At 43.2% G+C, this 17138-nt stretch overlaps 1 protein-coding gene across 23 annotated transcripts in view; it reads right to left on the reverse strand.

The window, feature by feature from the left end:
• NRCAM (neuronal cell adhesion molecule) overlaps positions 1 to 17138 on the reverse strand; it is a 255655-nt gene that overhangs the window by 20559 nt on the left and 217958 nt on the right. For 10 of the 23 annotated variants that reach the window (XM_081800731.1, XM_081800736.1, XM_081800724.1 and 7 more), the window contains 9 exons: positions 16927 to 17028; positions 12919 to 13116; positions 12748 to 12818; positions 11172 to 11397; positions 10667 to 10782; positions 9067 to 9271; positions 6491 to 6613; positions 5436 to 5621; positions 4357 to 4392 (listed from right to left, as the gene is read on the reverse strand). In XM_081800731.1, the coding sequence (XP_081656857.1) occupies positions 4357 to 4392; positions 5436 to 5621; positions 6491 to 6613; positions 9067 to 9271; positions 10667 to 10782; positions 11172 to 11397; positions 12748 to 12818; positions 12919 to 13116; positions 16927 to 17028 (1263 nt within the window). The remainder of the gene's footprint in view (positions 1 to 4356; positions 4393 to 5435; positions 5622 to 6490; positions 6614 to 9066; positions 9272 to 10666; positions 10783 to 11171; positions 11398 to 12747; positions 12819 to 12918; positions 13117 to 16926; positions 17029 to 17138) is intronic. The other 13 variants (XM_081800739.1, XM_081800734.1, XM_081800747.1 and 10 more) reach the window with 3 other exon arrangements.

A 17138-nucleotide genomic window follows, 5' to 3' on the forward strand; every position in this document is an offset into this window, starting at 1 on the left:
AGAAATTTTGGAATCATAGAACTGAGGAATTTAATCTTGGTGTATTGATGGGAGAGGTCAAGGCAGAAGCACAGTGAAATACGTCCAACAGGAAAGCATTTAGCTTATTCTTAAAGACAGTCAGAGAAGATATCATACTTTTACCACAGAGAATCCCAAGGTTCCTCGCTTATACCCTCCACTCACCCACTTTCTGGACTGCCAGTCAAGGGACTGCGAGTGTCATTTCTATTTGGAGCTTTCTGCAAAGCCTGTTTCTTGTCTCTCTCCGTACCCTAAGTCTTTCTTTGTAGATCCCACCAGTGTAGCTCCCTAGATTTTAGCTTCCTGAACTATGTGTGTGATCCTGTCACTCCCTGTTTGAAAGGTGGATGGCTCGCCTCTGCCCACAGGTAAACACTCTTTCCTTAGCAAGACATTCGTGGTCCTGAAGGATCATTCACATCTGGCCTCATCTACCTCTTCAGTCACGGCTCTGGGCACAACTGAAACATCCTGTGGATTTTCAAAGCCCATGCCTTTGCTTATGCCTCTTACCAAGAATTTATGCACTCCAATCCCCCGACTCATCTGTCCAAATTCTATTTGTCTTTCCAGGCCCAGTTCAATATTACTATTTTCGTGAAATTTTTCCTGATCCTTTTGAGCAAAATAAATGGTTCCCTCCTCTATGCTTAGATAAAATATTGTTCAAATTACTAGTTTAGCATCTATTTTTACTCTTCTTTAAAAAAAAGATTTATTTATATATTTGAGAAAGAGAGAGCATGAATGGGGGGAGGGGCAGATTGAGAGAATCTTCAAGCAGACCCCCCGCTGCGTGCAAAGCCTGACATGGGGCTCGATCTCACAACCCATGAGATCACGACTTGAGCAGAAACCAAGACTTGGTCACTCAACTAACTGAGCCACCCAGGCGCCCCTGTTTTTACTCTTTTTTTAATGTGTTGGTGTCAGCTGCCACATTTTTAGCATATCAAAGGCAAGGTCTGTCTTACCATCCTGGTACACAGTGCCTTAAAAAAGGCTGGTGCACTTTATGCAGCAGATAGACTTTAGCTGTTGAACTGATTGAACTTTTTATATAGTCATTTTGTTGTTGTTCTTTGGGCCAAACCTTAAACTTGATTTTTGTTTACATATTCTTTAGCTTTTCCTTGTTTCTTGACCTCATTGGTAGTGGTGGGACCAACTCTGGTGTAATTATACAGTGACCACAGTCTGACCACAGAGAGGATTTGTCACCAGCTCCTTGGTGCCCAGCTCTGCTCCATCCTGACTGGCTGACCACAGTCTGCTGCTAATTATGTCAAGAATCACGTTCAGTTTCTGACCTGTCAGTCTCTCCCTATTTCTGTACCCCAACTGGTCACCTGACAAGAGTGTTCTGATGAATGGTCCCAAGGATGAGAAAGTAAAGGCTATGGGTAAAGCCATGTCCATCCAACAGCAACACTGGCCCAGAAGGCAAATCCGTTAGCTGTGATTTTTCAGATCACTTCTATAGATGCCTTCACAGGTTTATTTTCTAGAATCCCAGGCCCTGAAACTATTTAAAAGGACACAGAAATTAAACAGATGCAGCTAAACAACCACTGCTCTTACACAGACATTGAAGGCTTTATCCAAACAAGGACACGGATCCAAATGAGTGACTCCTAAAGATCTCAGGAGTGTGTCCATGCCCAACTAAGGCATGGGAAGGGAAGGGGTGGGTAGGGCGCAGTACAGCCAAATGGATTGTCCTGGATTCTACTTAGTGATTTAAATGCTCCTTTTTGCAATTACATATTTGTAAGTTTGGGTTTCATTAACATCTCTTAAAATCTGTAAGAAAATTTAAAAAAATGTAAACTCGGATGCATCTCTTTTCCCCTTCGGTAAGAGGTGGACTGAAGCCACCAGAGGCCGATGCATCCAGAGCTGAGGATATCACACCTGTTTTCTCTCAGCGAGCCATCTCTGATTCTTTCATCCTCTTCTTTTTAAAAAATATTTTATTTATGTATTTGATAGAGACAGACACAGCGAGAGAGGGAACACAAGCAGGGGGAGCGGGAAAGAGAGAAGCAGGCTTCCCGCAGAGCAGGGAGCCCAATGTGGGGCTCGATCCCAGGACCCCAGGATCATGACCTGAGCTGAAGGCAGATGCTTAACCGACTGAGCCACCCAGGAGCCCCTCTTTCAAAGAAAAAGCGAAAAACCATAAAAATATGAAAATTTAGCAGGATCATAGAGAACTTTCCTTTTTCTCCTCTCTCAGAGAGTAAATTGTATGGAGAAGAAAAAGAGAATAGAATTCATTCTGAGATCAAAAAAAGATATTTTTAAGGAAAGAAAACCCAGGATAACAAATTATTTCTTGAGCTGTTAAAGTCTTAAGGCATTTGCCTTCATTTTATGCAAGCAATGTTCAATGGCTAGTGCACTATTAAAAGAAGCAATGTAGAAAAAAAATAAGGTTAGGTTTAGGTTTTTTTTTAAGATTTTATTTATTTGACAGAGAGAGACACAGCGAGAGAGGGAACACAAGCAGGGAGAGTGGGAGAGGGAGAGGCAGCCTTCCCGCTGAGCAGGGAGCCCGATGCGGGGCTCGATCCCAGGACCCTGGGATCATGACCTGAGCTGAAGGCAGACGCTTAACGACTGAGCCACCCAGGCGCCCCTAGGTTTAGGTTTTTAAAACACATTTAAACCCTATTTCTCTTCTTATCTGAGATCCACCCGATTTCAACATCAGGGGTTTTGTGAACCTTCCGACAGTCCATTTTTGCTTGTCTCCATCATCGTAAGCAACTCACAATTCAATTTAGTAACATTAAATGGTAGAACCTAAACTATTTTAATAAGGATTTCTCTTAATTGGTTTTAATTCATTAACATCAGTGGATAATTCTTTTTTCCAGTGAATGCATGCTGTCTTCTACCATGGCAAGTCAGTGGGAAACTCAGGCTCACTCACAGACAGCCCTCTTACAGCGCAATTAACGCAGCTACTGACTCCAGGCAGAGCCCTGGGGACGCGTCCACCGGCATCGGGAAGGAGGCCAGGCTTTCTCTGGAATGCTTCAGTGAAAGGTTACCAGGGGAACATAGCAGGGAATTATTGTAACACAACCAAGGACCTTAATTGATATCTAATTAAGCCTGGCAAGGCGCATACACGTAAGGGGGAGGCTTCTATCTTTCTACCATACTGTGGAAATTTTGAATTTTCACAGCCTCGTTCTTTCAAGACTCAAAGCACACAGATAACATTATTAAGATTACTGACCGTGGCTATTGTATTCAGTCACTTCAAAATCTATTTGATATACAGTTTATTATTTACCAAGGCTATGAATGTAAGTGGATTTCTTAAAAAAAAAAAAAGAATAAAAGATCTGAATCAGGCTTACTCACACAAGATCTGAGTAATTTCGGGCAAGGCACTTCTTTCTCTTGGTCTTCTTCTTCATTCCTGTTTGTACTCAAGTCTGTCAAAGTTTAAGACCACCCCTGGCCAGGGGGACTCCACAGGAAAACAGTGCCCTGTGGCTGGGACTCCCAGCTCTTGAAAAAGCTAACAGATCAACAATGGCCAAGGGCCAAAGATGGAGGAGGATCTTCAGGACTGCCTCAGGGGGGAAGGCCTATCCCAGTGGATTTAAGCACTGCTCTCCCAACACACCTTCCTCACGCAGAGAGCTGAGAGAGACAAAGGAGAACAAAAGTACTCCACTATGCCCCAGGGGGAAGAGATGTGTGTGGTGTGGTGAAGACAGGATGGATTCACACAACTGGGTAGAGCATGTAGGCTGATAGGAAGACTTGCTCAGAGGGATCCTGGTGGGGAGACTGTGGGTTCAGGGCCAGTTAGAGGGCATCACTAAGCCGGAACTCTGAATGGACGGTGTGGTGTCATGTCAGCAAAGAGGACACTGTGTCTACAAGGAGTAGGGCTAAATCAGATGAGAACGGAGAGCTCGGCTGATCCGAGTTCTTACAGGCTGTCTGCAGAACAGGAGGAATATTTCTGAACCCTGAGCATGTGGTGTGGCCACAGAGAGGATCTGTGACAATCCACAGTTTGGGTCCTGTCTGATCCAGCCCCAATCCCATCATTAAAAGCAAAGATGAGGGTTTGTACCAGGGATGGGTCTTGTGAAGAAGGGTTAGTAGAATTCAGTGTGTGGCTTTCTACTTGTGGAAAAGACTAGACATGAATTTTCAAGCCAAGATCTTCTGAGATCTTCTTTTCTGTTTGGTGTTTCAAAGCTCATTTTATATCTTTTTTTTTAACCCATGCTGCACTTCGCCATGTTTAACATTGCAAATTTCACACATGTATAAAGTCATGCAGATGAATGATTTTACCTTTGCCTGCACCTACATCAGGTGGAGGAATACCAGCTTTAATGAAGGGAAACAGAAATAGGACACTATATAGTTAGATGTAACACACCCATGAGCATGTAAAGCGATATAAAAACACTTATTAATAATGCCAAAGCATGCAAGAAGAATGAAGTGTCCCACCTCAGGTACAGGGGACAGAGATATGTTGGTGTCCCCAAGCTTACCCAGCAATCAAATACACACTTTCCTTAAGGTGCATTATCATATTTCCCTCTTATGGAACAAGGCTTAGAGTATTTCAAACCAATTTTTGGGTAGAAATGTCAATTCCTCATGCTAGGGAAGATAATCAAATAAATAACCCTCAAGAAATTCTATGATTTAGTGACATGCAAAATCAGAAAATCTTTTATAAAATTTTTGGACATTTTCATCGAATCGAAATTTTTTCAAAATAATAAGTCAGGAAGGAAGTATTAATTCCTTTTCTTGATAGTCTAATGGGACTATTTTGCTTTCTCTGTACCAGATGGCATACCAAAATACAAAGTCCCGTGCTCAAACACAAAACAAAGGCACTATTTCATTACTGTTTCATATTCCTTGCTAGAAATCCTCAACCAGTATGTGGCCTAGCAAACTATGTTCTGGTGTCTCAAGACCAGAACAAGAATTACATCTATTTATTTGCACATGGATATGTGTGGTGGTGTGCGCATACATGTGTGTATTACATGTATGTGTATGTACGTGTGTGTATGCGTGTACGTATACATGTTAAGTTGTAGACAGGAAAACACATTGCCTTGAACTTTGAGTTCCTGTGTGGCAAAATGCTGTAACTTCCCACTCTCACCTCAACATTTTAATGTCAGTTTAAAAATTTCACACAGACTCGGAAAACAAATATCCAATAGTTATTCTAACATGAATTAAATAACTGACTTTATAGATGTCAGGATGGGAAATTACAAACAAGTGTTCGCATTAGTTGGGTAAGATGGATCCTCCATGGGAAGAAGGAAAGAGAAGGCATACGCTCAGGTTAAAGACTTTGGTCTCACGACACTTAAAAGTTCCGTGAATTTTATACATACCCATCTTACCTTCATCCACAGTTGTCACCGCCTCCTCTGTTATTTGACTTCCGGATCCTGCTGCTGTTTGTGCATAGAAATAAAACTTATACCGCGTGCTGAAATTTAAATTTTTTAAAGTCCAGCGTGTCTTGTTGGCAGGAATTTTCAGATCCACCAGTGGGCCTAATTCGTGGGTGCTGTTAACTGGCAATAAGAAATAACAGAGAAGCGCATTCCCCATTAAATTGCTATAGGAATACTATTACAAATAAATGTGTCAAGCAAAAATGTCAAACTTGGATTACATTCCCTGTGTAATCCTCTTCACGCCTTGCCCGACATAACTGTCATTAGCCGTTTACAGCTTCTACACGATCGCAAAACGGGGGGAAATATAGTCCCCACCCGCTTATAAGTGAGGGGAATTTTACGGCTGAATTCCAATAGCATTTCTTTTCTCTGTGTTTTTGCAGGTGGTGTCATGTACTGATAACCCCAAACCTTGTCCTCAGAGGCCTTGTGCCAAAGGAACCCCTCTTTTTCTGTTTCTTTTTTCTTCTTCTTTTTTTTTTTTTACAATTTTCTAGTTACAGATAACTAATGCCTACCTAATCTAACAATAGCATCCACCCCATGGTCAAAGGTCTGTAGGATTCTACAGACTGCTTCATTTTCAACAGCATATATGTCTTTAGAAGTCTGATATGAAGTTCCTTCTAGAACACCACTTGAAGGTATATGCATATATTCTACAGCGCTAAAGAAATAACCAGTTTGTGGGCGCCTGGGTGGCTCAGTCGTTAAGCGTCTGCCTTCGGCTCAGGTCATGATCCCGGGGTCCTGGGGTCGAGTTCCACATCGGGCTCCCTGCTCAGTGGGAAGCCTGCTTCTCCCTCTCCCACTCCCCCTGCTTGTGTTCCCTCTCTCACTGTCTGTCTGTCTCTCTGTTAAAAAATAAATAAAATCTTTAAAAAAAAGAAAAAAAGAAAGAACCAGTTTGTATTTTAAGGAAACAGCTAAGTTTTTTTCCTTTTGAAACCATATTCCCCCCTTTTCTTCTCCCAATAACTTACTTGGCTGATACTTTAAGGTGTATTCAGTCAAAATGCCATTCGGGCGGCTCGGTGGGTCCCATTCCAGAGTGAGGGAGTCTAGAGTTGGGTTAACAATCTTCAAAGAGGATGGAGCACTGGGGACTTGGAGTGAGAACAGAGAGTCAACAAAAGGGTTTTTGGATGTTTCAGTATGTATTCAGGTGACATGCTACACCATGTTCACACCATTCACCAAGGTTTTCTGTAACTCACTCTTGCTCCCGATTCAGCCAAAAATACACTACCAGAAACCCGTGATGAGAAACCATCCAGCTATTCTCGTCCTCTTTTTTCTCATCATTTCCATTTAGACTCATTAAAGCCATCCTCCAAAATACATAAAGACTTCGCCTTTAGATGAATCCAAACCAATATTTTTAAAGGAGACGGTACTTGTTTTGTGAATGGTGTCTTAATAAAAGCAAACTGGTGAAACTATTCTAACCAGACCTTTGGGTAGATGCAGCTGTGTTCTGGGCTATTAAGAACTGTTTTCTCCAACAAATCAGGTGTCTCCAAACAGCCAGAACACACTGACTGCTGGGCTCTGGGCATGAGCCAGCCTGCCCAGGTGCAGAGTGGTTCTTATCTGGAGAGCTGACAGATGCCCAGAATCTCGTGGTGATGGACAAAAGCTGTGGTGCTGGCAGATTCCTCCCCCCCCCCCCCCGCAACTCTGGGGACGACCCGCAGGGTGTCAGGTCCTCTGTGGCTGAGGCTGGCCATATGTGACCAGAGGACACATGCCCGGTCTTCTTTTATTCACTTCCTCATGAGGATGATGGATGGAGGCAGCTCTTCCTCACGGTCGCTAGCTCTTCTACACACCCACCATATTTCCTAGGCCCATTAATGGCACCCCTGTCTCTCCCGTCACTCTAGCCAGAAACCCAGGAGTCAACCCGAATTTCTCCCTCTGCCTCATTTCCTCCATCTCCTGGGACACTACATCCTGTCAATTTCACCTCGTACATCTCAACCATATCCATTCCCTACTCTCCTCTCTACCACTGCCCCACTTGAGGCCCTCAGTGGCCTGTGCCTGAGTCCTGGCACATAGTTCTCAGCTTCCCTAAGCCACTCCTCTCAGAATCTGACGATAGCCAAAAACCCTCCCCGGAGAAGTAAACACATACTGCATATAAAGTTTGGGGGTTCATGGGGCGCCTAGGTGGCTCAGTCATTAAACGTCTGCCTTCAGCTCAGGTCATGATACCAGGGTCCTGGGACCAAGCCCCATATTGGGCTCCCTGCTCCGCGGGAAGCCTGATTCTCCCTCTTCCACTCCCCCTGCTTGTGTTCCCTCTCTTGCTGTCTCTCTCTCTGTCAAAAAATAAATAAAATCTTTAAAAAATAAAAAAAATAAAGTTAGGGGGTTCATGGAGCTCTCTAAACCCATTCACTGACCCCCTAGGAGACTACAGTCTTCAGGTTAAGAGCCTCTGGCTTATAGGTTAATACCCATAGCATATAAGACCATCCATGGTATGGGTCCACCCTTGCTCACCTTCCTCTCTTTCCTCACCATTCCTGGCTGCATGACTTACAGTTCCTTGAGGGAGCCATATTGTTTCATACCATCATGTCTGTGGACATATTACTTCCTCTCTTCTTTATCCTTTAATTCACTGGTCATCTCTACCATGACACCTTCCCTGAACCATCTCAAGGAGCAGTGAGGTTTCACTAGTGAAAGCCTCAAGAGGAAGAAGCCTTTAACCTCTGAAGGAGCAACAGACCGAGGACAAGCAATTGCCATAGGATGGGAGTGGGACACAGGATGACCCTCGGAGGATGTTGGGCAGGTGCCAACATCATGAGCCCTTCAAAGGAGCCAGGACCCAGTTTGTCTGTGAACTACTTGTATCAAAAAGACCTAAGGAATCCACAGAAGTTATTTGGCTCATTTTTAATACGGGCTTGAAGCAAAATTCAAATGGGTGAATCCTTATCTTTCTTACTCTACTGTCCCTCTCTCCCTCATCTGCTAGGCTCTGTGTCCCTGTGTCCAAATGCCTTGTGCCCCACACCTGCATCGATGGATATTTGATCCTCCTTCCCCCTCCCCTTGCAATGGCCCCTTCTTGCAAAGCTTTTCCTTTTCTTCCCAACCCATTTTGTCAAGACTTCCAACCTTCTACCTCATCTCAACTTCAGCAGAAACGATGAAGGTGCACCGGGAGAGAAGTCAACTTCGACTGACAGGATTATTTTTCTTCCCAGGTGCTTTTCTTAGGCTATCACATCAGTGCTCATGCTTTTCAGATGAAGGAACGGAGGCTTAGAGAAGTTACAGAACTCCCTGCAGGTCAGAAAGTTAATGACCCAAATAAACATCAAATTAGCAAGGTTTCTGACAGCGTGACTAAGTGGGGAGAAAAACTTAAGTCAGGAGAGGACGGCTTGGGGCAGCATTTTGCGTTGTGAAGCCTCCCACGTACCCTCGGGCCACATGCGAGCTGACAGGATGCCAGCTTTGTGGGGCCCCTTCTGTAATGCAAAGCGTCTCAGGATGCGCCGTATGTTCTAGGATCTCAGTCACGTCCACCCCCTACCTCCTTCTGGAGTATTAAAGACTCTGTCGGGGCTGGCCGGGCCCTCCCCTTTCCCGTTGACCACGCGGACGTTCAGCGTGTAGTGGCTGAAGGGCTCCAGCCCAGGCAGCATGCCGTGAGTCTTGCTGCCCTGGAAAGTGAGGATCTTCTTCTCAAGGTGGCGTCTGTTTCTCTTAGACGAACTCTGCGCCTTCCAGTAGTAAATCTGAAAGAGCACGGGCAAAAGTCAGGGACAGGTAAGGGAGCAAACAAGCTTCCTCCTGCTCACGAGATTCAAGTCTTATGGCTGTATCCTAGATAACGTCCTTGGTGCATTTTAGAAGAAGACTCCTGGCAAAACTGAGAGATATTGATTATGAGGCAAGACAGAAGAAACCCAAACATAATGAGGGAAATGGAATTGAGAATATGTGATGCAGCTGGGCTATAGACTACTGGGTTGGAGGAGCGTGAGTGAAATAAATGGAACAGCATGACACCCACGCAGATCTCTCTAGAACATAAGGGAATGGAAGATGATGGAACCATTGAAGTGTCTTACTTATATAAAATATTCTAAAAACAAAAATTACTGGCCAGTATTTACATACTCCTCCAGAGCTAATACAGTGTCATGCACAATATATCATTTAGTTTAATCCTAAAAGCCACGGTGAAGCTTTTATTATTATTATTCCTTTAGCACAGATGAACCCCGGACCTCTGAGTGGCTTGCCCCCAGCCACTGGGCAATCAAAAACCACAGTGGATCCTCCACGCCAAGTCTAGGGCTTTCTCACTAAGCCAAACTGCATCACTTCGTTAATAAATACTTTTATTTTTGGTATTAAATGGCAGGCACAGGTTTTGGAAAGATGGGTAAGCGAAGGGTTGATTACCTTTGGCTAAAAATCCAGAATTGCTGTTTAATAAGTGCTCTTAAATTCTCCTTAGAAGTTTAAAGAGAAGTCAACATATATACAGAATCTGGCAATGTTAGAGAAAAAACCCCAACACGGAATATGATGCAGTACCAAAAGTGATCTCTAGGGGTCAGTTTTAACGACCCAGAGCCGTGACTTTCTTCGTGGGTGCAAAACCAGTTCCTGGCACATCCATCACAAATCTGTACGCATCAGTCTTTCCATGCTTCCCAAGAACAAAGATAAATGATGGTCATAAGAATGACCCTGTTGGGACTCTACAGTTTGAAGTATAATCTGAATGATTTTTTAAAAAATGCCTACATTATTTTCAGGACAATTTTGTGCGTTTAACGCATGTGGTCAGTATTGCTTTAAAGCTAGGTGCATTTGGTTGTATTTTCGTTTCTTAAACACTAGTTTTCCCCATTTTGTGCCTCTGTTAATTGTTTAGTTGGAAGAATTTTAGGCCATCTGTGGGAAAAATGAAGAAAAAGTTTCTTACCCCCTCCCCCCCCACCCCCACTTTGGTTGCAGTGAGGTTTTGCTTCTGCTCTAGCTGGGGTTCTTGAGACATGGCCTGTCTGAGGTGATAAACCAGATGAACTCTCAAGGCCTCCAACCAAGAGAAGTGCATGTGGCATTCGCTGAGGGCCTGTTCCTACGGAAAAAACGCAAAAAAATCTCCCTTCACTTGCCCGATAGCCTTGCAGGTGTCCTCGGATACTTTTCAGAGGTACGGGGTCCCAGTGCACCTCAGCTAAGGTACTGTTCACCACGTTCACGTGCACATTTCCGGGAGCCACCATTGGGACTAGGGAAAAAGAGGAAAGGGGGCAGAAGTAAAAATGTTATTTTGCAATTTCATGCAAAAATGCCACTAACAATTTTGGCTTGAAGTATGACCCAGCTTTATTCTATGGATTATCAAGGATTGAGAGTAGATTTTTTTTCTTTTTTTTTTGTATCTGTTCATCTGACTTGATGAGAATGATGTATCTTTTTAAAAGTAACGACACTTGACATTCTGAACCTATTTTTTACATAGCAGACTGTTTGCATTCAGGAATGTTCAGTAAAATTTCTGCCACCTCCGTCCCTCCCAGTCTATGCACCCCCTGGACATGGCCTTGGTTTGCACCTTGGTAAGTCTGTGTTGCTGGTATAAAGGAAAGTATCACTGAAACAGCATCGAACACTTACGGTCTTCTCCAGAATGCCCCATGACCACGGCTGGCTCTGGAGCAAACCCCACGTCATTCAGGGCCTGCACTTTTATCAGGTATGGAACGAAGGTCGGTGTGCCCGAGACAATATATTTGGATACATTTGCCACCACCACAGACGTCCATTCATCGTCGCCATCTTTCTGGCGCCAGCTCACTTTGTACTGAAGGCCTGGCCCGTTAGATTCGAAACCATTCAAGGGCTGTAAGAAAAGCCAAATAATCAGAGCTTATAAAACAGACAGATTGAGCAACCTTTTCCCCGGAACACCAAATTCAATTCCCAGACTTAAGGAAAGTGAGCACTGAAATGTTAAAATGCAAGCTATTAACAATGTCTTCCAGGGACCTTTTATCTTTTTTTTTTTTTTTCATTCGTGCTGAGATTCAAAGCTTGTTTGGGATCAACATTTCAAAGGTTGTTAATTTCTATCTTGAAGTTGTGCATACTACATAAGCCTCTCAAACTGGCTCCACAGTCAAGGGTGGGTGACTTAGAGCATTTCAGTTACATAGTTTCCTTTATATATCCCTGTCTGTGTGACAGTACATCATTCTCTATTTTACTTAGAGCCAGAAGCTTGTGAATTGCTTCTTTCTTTATTAAAAAAAAAAAAAAAAGTTGGCTTGTTGGGGCGCCTGGCTGGCTCTGTCGGAGGATCGTGCGACTCTTGATCTCGGGGTTGTGGGTTCGAGCCCCACAGTGGGTGTAGAGAGTACTTAAAATAAAATCTTAAAAAAAATTGGCTTGTCAGTCTATCCTGTTTTACACGTTGGTATGTATATAAATATGTATGAGTATGTATGCATATAAGTGCATGAAGAGGTCTATTAAAATAAGTTTTAAAATCACCCAAGTGAATATGTTAATTTTCCAAATCCAGAAAATATGGATAAACCAGAAAAAAGAGAGAGAAAAGCAGAGGCAGAAGAAGAAGTTGACTACTTGGAATAACTTGGTACATATCTTCTAGATGGTTCTCTATGATGATGATAATACCAGCTAGCATTTGTTGAGCACATATATGTGCTAGGCACTGTTCTAGGGTCTATATGTATTTATTCCTTTAACTGTGTGAGGTTGGTTCTATGACTTGTCCCATCATACAGATACATAATGGTGATGTTAAGCAACTGGCTTAAAGTCACACCGTGAGTGGCAAAGCTGGGATTTGCATCCATTCATTTGGGCTCCAAGGATTAAGCTTTTAACTGCTACACAATATCTCTTAAAGAAAGAGATGTAATATATATTTTTTCCCAAAATGGATGAAATGGGATTTTAATACATTGTTTATAGAGAGAGAAAGAGAGAGCACGCAAGTGGGAGGGGGGAGGACAGAGGGAGAGGGAGAATCGCAAGCAGCCCCTCGACACAGGATTCAATCTCACGACCCTGAAACCATGACTAGAGCCGAAATTGAGTCAGAAGCTTATTAACCAACTGAGCCACCCAGACGCCCCAATACAGACATTGTTTAAAAACACCTTTTTTTTTTTCCCCCCACTCTAAGATACACTGAGAAAAGCTGAAGGCTTCATGCTGAGCTCACCTTCCAGGTAATCACCAAATTATCAGGCTCTGATCCCAGTCCTTCCACAGCTGTGGGATTTGTATCAGGTTCTGGAAGTTAAGCAGCCACATATGTGTAAGTTTGGGTCTTTTTTTTAAAACAGTGGAAAACTTTTCTACTTCATTTCCTGTCACAGAAGCCTCACTTTACCTGCGGCTTTAGTCAAATACTGTTCAGATGCCTCACTGGGCAAGCTCCTCCCGAGGCTGTTCACGGCCATCACTCTGAAGGAGTAGTTCACGTAAGGCGACAGCTTCAGCTGGGCTGTGGTCTGCATTCCAGAAACCTCGGTTTGGAGGTGCCACAGCCCTGCCTCGTGCATTGCATCTTCATATTCAATGATGAATTCTGGCCACGACACACACACACAGAACCCAAGACAGTGAGGTCAGCCACCCGAGGGTACGTTCGAGGATAACGAACAGAACAATCTAACAAGAGTAGCTGAACATTGGTTATTTCACTTTCAAGAAAAATTCTGTAAGAACATTTTGATTTAAGAGTTCTATCAGTATCCTCAATATTTAAGCATACCCAATAATATTTAGTATTCTTTCTCTAGCATGCTGAGTTGAGTTACTTAAATCTGTCTAGAAGTGGTCTCCATATCCTTAGGAAAGTTTCAATATATGAAAAGATGCTTAGGGTTTCTTTTTTTTTTTTTTCCCATAACAGGAGAAATTAAAGATCAGGAGATACTACTTTCCACTAAACAGACTGGCAGCAATCAAAAGTTCAACATAGTTTATTGACTATTACACAGGGAAACAAGCATTCTCCTACGTTCTTCCTGGGAAGTGTAAATTGGCACAACTTCTACAGAGGACAATTTAGAACATCTCACAATATTCAGCTCAAATATCCTTTGACTGAGAAACGATACTCCTACCAATTTATTTTGAATAAATGTGCTCATGCATATGCTCAGAGGCACATGAAAAGGAATCCACATTACAGCACTGTTTGCAGCTGAAACAAGCTAATTGCAAACAACCTAAATGTTCAGCACCAGGACACTGATCAAATAAATTATGGTGTATCTGACACAGTGGAATATTCTGCAGCTGTAAAAACTAAAGGGGGCTACTCCATATGCCACCAAAATGGAATGATTTCTGAACTGCATTGTTAAGTGTAACCAAGTAGGGTACAGAACAGTGTGGAACACTTGGGTAAGAGCACAAAGATGGACTGTAACGTACACACACATCTATATGCTTGAATATACATGTATTGCCTCCTGGAGAATACACACTGACAACACTGGGGTCTTGGAGAAAGTGGGAGTTAGAGATAGGAGGAAGACTTACTTTTCAGTGCATACCCTTTTGCATCTACTAAAAATTTGTGGCATGTACATGGTTTACTCCCATAAAAAAATAGGTATTTAGATACTTACTAATTGCCTATAATGTGCCCATGTACCATGATGTGAATTACAGATACAAAGGTGAAGTAGCAATGCTCTGTGTTGCAGTGCTCCGAAGCTAAGTAGCTCAAGTTCGCCTTTCAAACTCCATTCACTGGCTGGTGATCTCCAGTCCCATAAACTGGTGACTTGCACATTTCTCTCGGCAGCCCCTGCCTCTCCCTTGAACTGCACACTTGGACAGCTCATTGACTCAACAACTCCATCTGCTTCTCTCTAACAGCATGACACACGCTGGTTACTGCCAGGAGTGATCCTGATCTTCCTCCCCGGCTGGCAGTGACAACTCAGCTCAAAACCTTGAAGCCCGTCTTAGATCCCCTCTTTGTTTCCTACTCTCCATAGTTTTGTTGGCTGTACCTTTAAAACATGCAAAATCTGACCACTGTTCAGCACCTCCATCCCTCTCGGCCCTAACCCAAGCCACGGTTCTCTCTCTCTCGTGTGAATCACTGCAAAACCTCCCAACTCATGAGTTCCCAGATTTTCTCAGCTCATGGTGCACGCAGTATCTCAGGAATTTTCTTCATGGTTCCCTTAGGCCAAAAGAAATATCTAACACTTCCACGTAAGTAGTCAGGTCCATACAACTTAATAAATTTCATGTCTTCACCACTTAAAACCTATTCGGCACTGCACAGCTTCTCGAACCTTGTTAAGACACCACCTTTCTCATTCCCTGTTACACACTGATTTTCATGCGGTACTTGCTTTTTACCAGAGCAAAGGCTTTGCAGGCACGGCATCATCACAATATGGTACCGCAATATCGTGTGGGAACCATAAGCTGTCTTGAGCTCGTACTTTATGTGGTGTCTGACAGATGTGACTGTTTTTTAAACATCAAAATTGAAAAGTCAAAAACTTAAAACATATCCCGAGGCACCCTTGTGAGTTTCCTGAGGTTCTTCAGGGTACTTCACAGAGAACTGTGGTCCTACCTGGTCTCCCTGCTTCCCCTCTTGTTCTTCTATAGACCATTTTCACTTTTTTTTTTTTTTTTAAAGATTTATTTATTTGAATGAGAGAGAGCATGCATGAACGGGAGGGGCAGAGAGAGAAAGAATCTCAAGCAGACTCTGCACTCAGCTCGGAGCCCGACACGGGGCTCAATCTCACCACCTTGAGATCATGACCTGAGCTGAAACCAAGAGTCTGACACTCAACCGACTGCACCACCCAGGCTCCCCTAGACCATTTTCAATAGAATAGCCAGAGTGATCCATTAATCACTCCTCTATTTAATTCCCTCCAATGACTTCCAACACTTACAATGGCCTACAAGGCCTGCCCAGTTCACACTCTACCCCTTAGTTGCTGCAGGAGCTCAGGAAGAGCGTGGCCTCATGTGCACACACTGCAGCAGATCCTTGGGGAAGGGGCAGCAGAAGGAGCCTGCTGTCAACACTCCTTGTGGCGGGTTCTCTTCTGAAGGGAGATCTAAGTAATGTGTGTGTGTGTGTGTGTGTGTGTGTGTTCTACATATATATGCATATACAATGTGTATTGCATTTTACATATATATATACATATATAACAATATTATATGTAACAGAATAATATATTATTATTAACATTATTTTATTTGTGTCCTCAGCTAAAATATAAGCTCTATGTAGGCAGAGATTTTTGACTGTTTTGTTTTAGAACAATGCCTGGTACATTATAGGCACTCCATAAATATCTGTTGAATGAATGAGTGAATGAATGAAAGAGTAGAAATGCTTTGGAATCTAATGGTATTTAAATATAGGTACAAAGGGTCTCCATGCATCCTAACCAGCTAAATCTGGCTACTGTATTGAATTAACTGGAAGACTGAGCATGAATGATTAAGGGTTCTGAGCAAGGACTGAATACTCAGCTGAGAAAAGAATACCTCGAAATAACACAAGATGGAGAGGAAGTGTTTGCTGAATTTCATCGGAAATACTCTGCTTTATCAGTGGGTGCAAGAAATCAACACACACATCACTTCAGAGTAATCTGAGATACTTGTCAGAAAGGAATTTAGCTTTCCTGCAGCATATGCCTGAAGGTCATAATATATTACAGGCTTGTGATACTCTCTCAAGTATCTTTTCACTTGTCAAATGTCTAAGCACCTCTAGAGTCTAATTTTATGAAGCTCTTCCAGTATCCTTACAGTGGGGTCCCTCCCCTGACTTTGCTCCCTAGACTAATGTCCTGATGGTGAGGAGCAGACACTGTGGAATGTGCCTCTTTTTGCAGGGGCTGAGGGGAGGAAAGAGGCCCACACTGGAAGGTAATAGACCTACTGTCCACACCCAGCTCTGTGACCAACTGTGGGTCTGCAAAATCACTTTACTCACCAAATCTCAGTTTCCTAACACACACACTGGCACAACAGTGCCTGGTCCTCCTCTCCTTTCCTCCCGCATTAATGGGTGAAATGAATAGCTTACAATGCGTCATCCTACTATGGGGGAGATTTAAGGTGATTCTGACGGATCGCATACACAAAAGGAAAGTGTATTTGCTTAGTTCACATCTTTGGCAACTAAGTGGCGTCCTATCCCAAAGGCTGTAAGCAGGAATAACTCAGTCTCTGAAGAGAGGAGAGTGATAGATCAACGTCTTTGTCCTATTAGTAATGAAACAGAGAATGCCAGCAAATGTCTTCTGTAAGGGATTTCAATTGCATGTGATAAAGTGCTTGGGAAATGGTGGTGAAATGTATCGGTGACAAAGACAAGGCTATGACATACTTGTAATAGGGCTGTTGTTGTCATTGCCTGGCGTCCACGACAGCTGAACACTTTTGTCGAGTTGATCCGTCAATTCTAAATCAAAGGGAGGATTTGGGACATCTGTAGACCGAACACACATACCACCGTTACCCATCCATTCTTATGAGGTTCTCCTTTACCCGTGATAGTACTCACGGGGTGGTGGGGGTGGGGATGGGGTGGGGTGGGGG

The sequence above is a fragment of the Leptonychotes weddellii genome, chromosome 12 (assembly GCF_054177405.1).
Source record: "Leptonychotes weddellii isolate Sample4059 chromosome 12, ASM5417740v2, whole genome shotgun sequence".
NCBI lineage: Eukaryota > Metazoa > Chordata > Mammalia > Carnivora > Phocidae > Leptonychotes > Leptonychotes weddellii.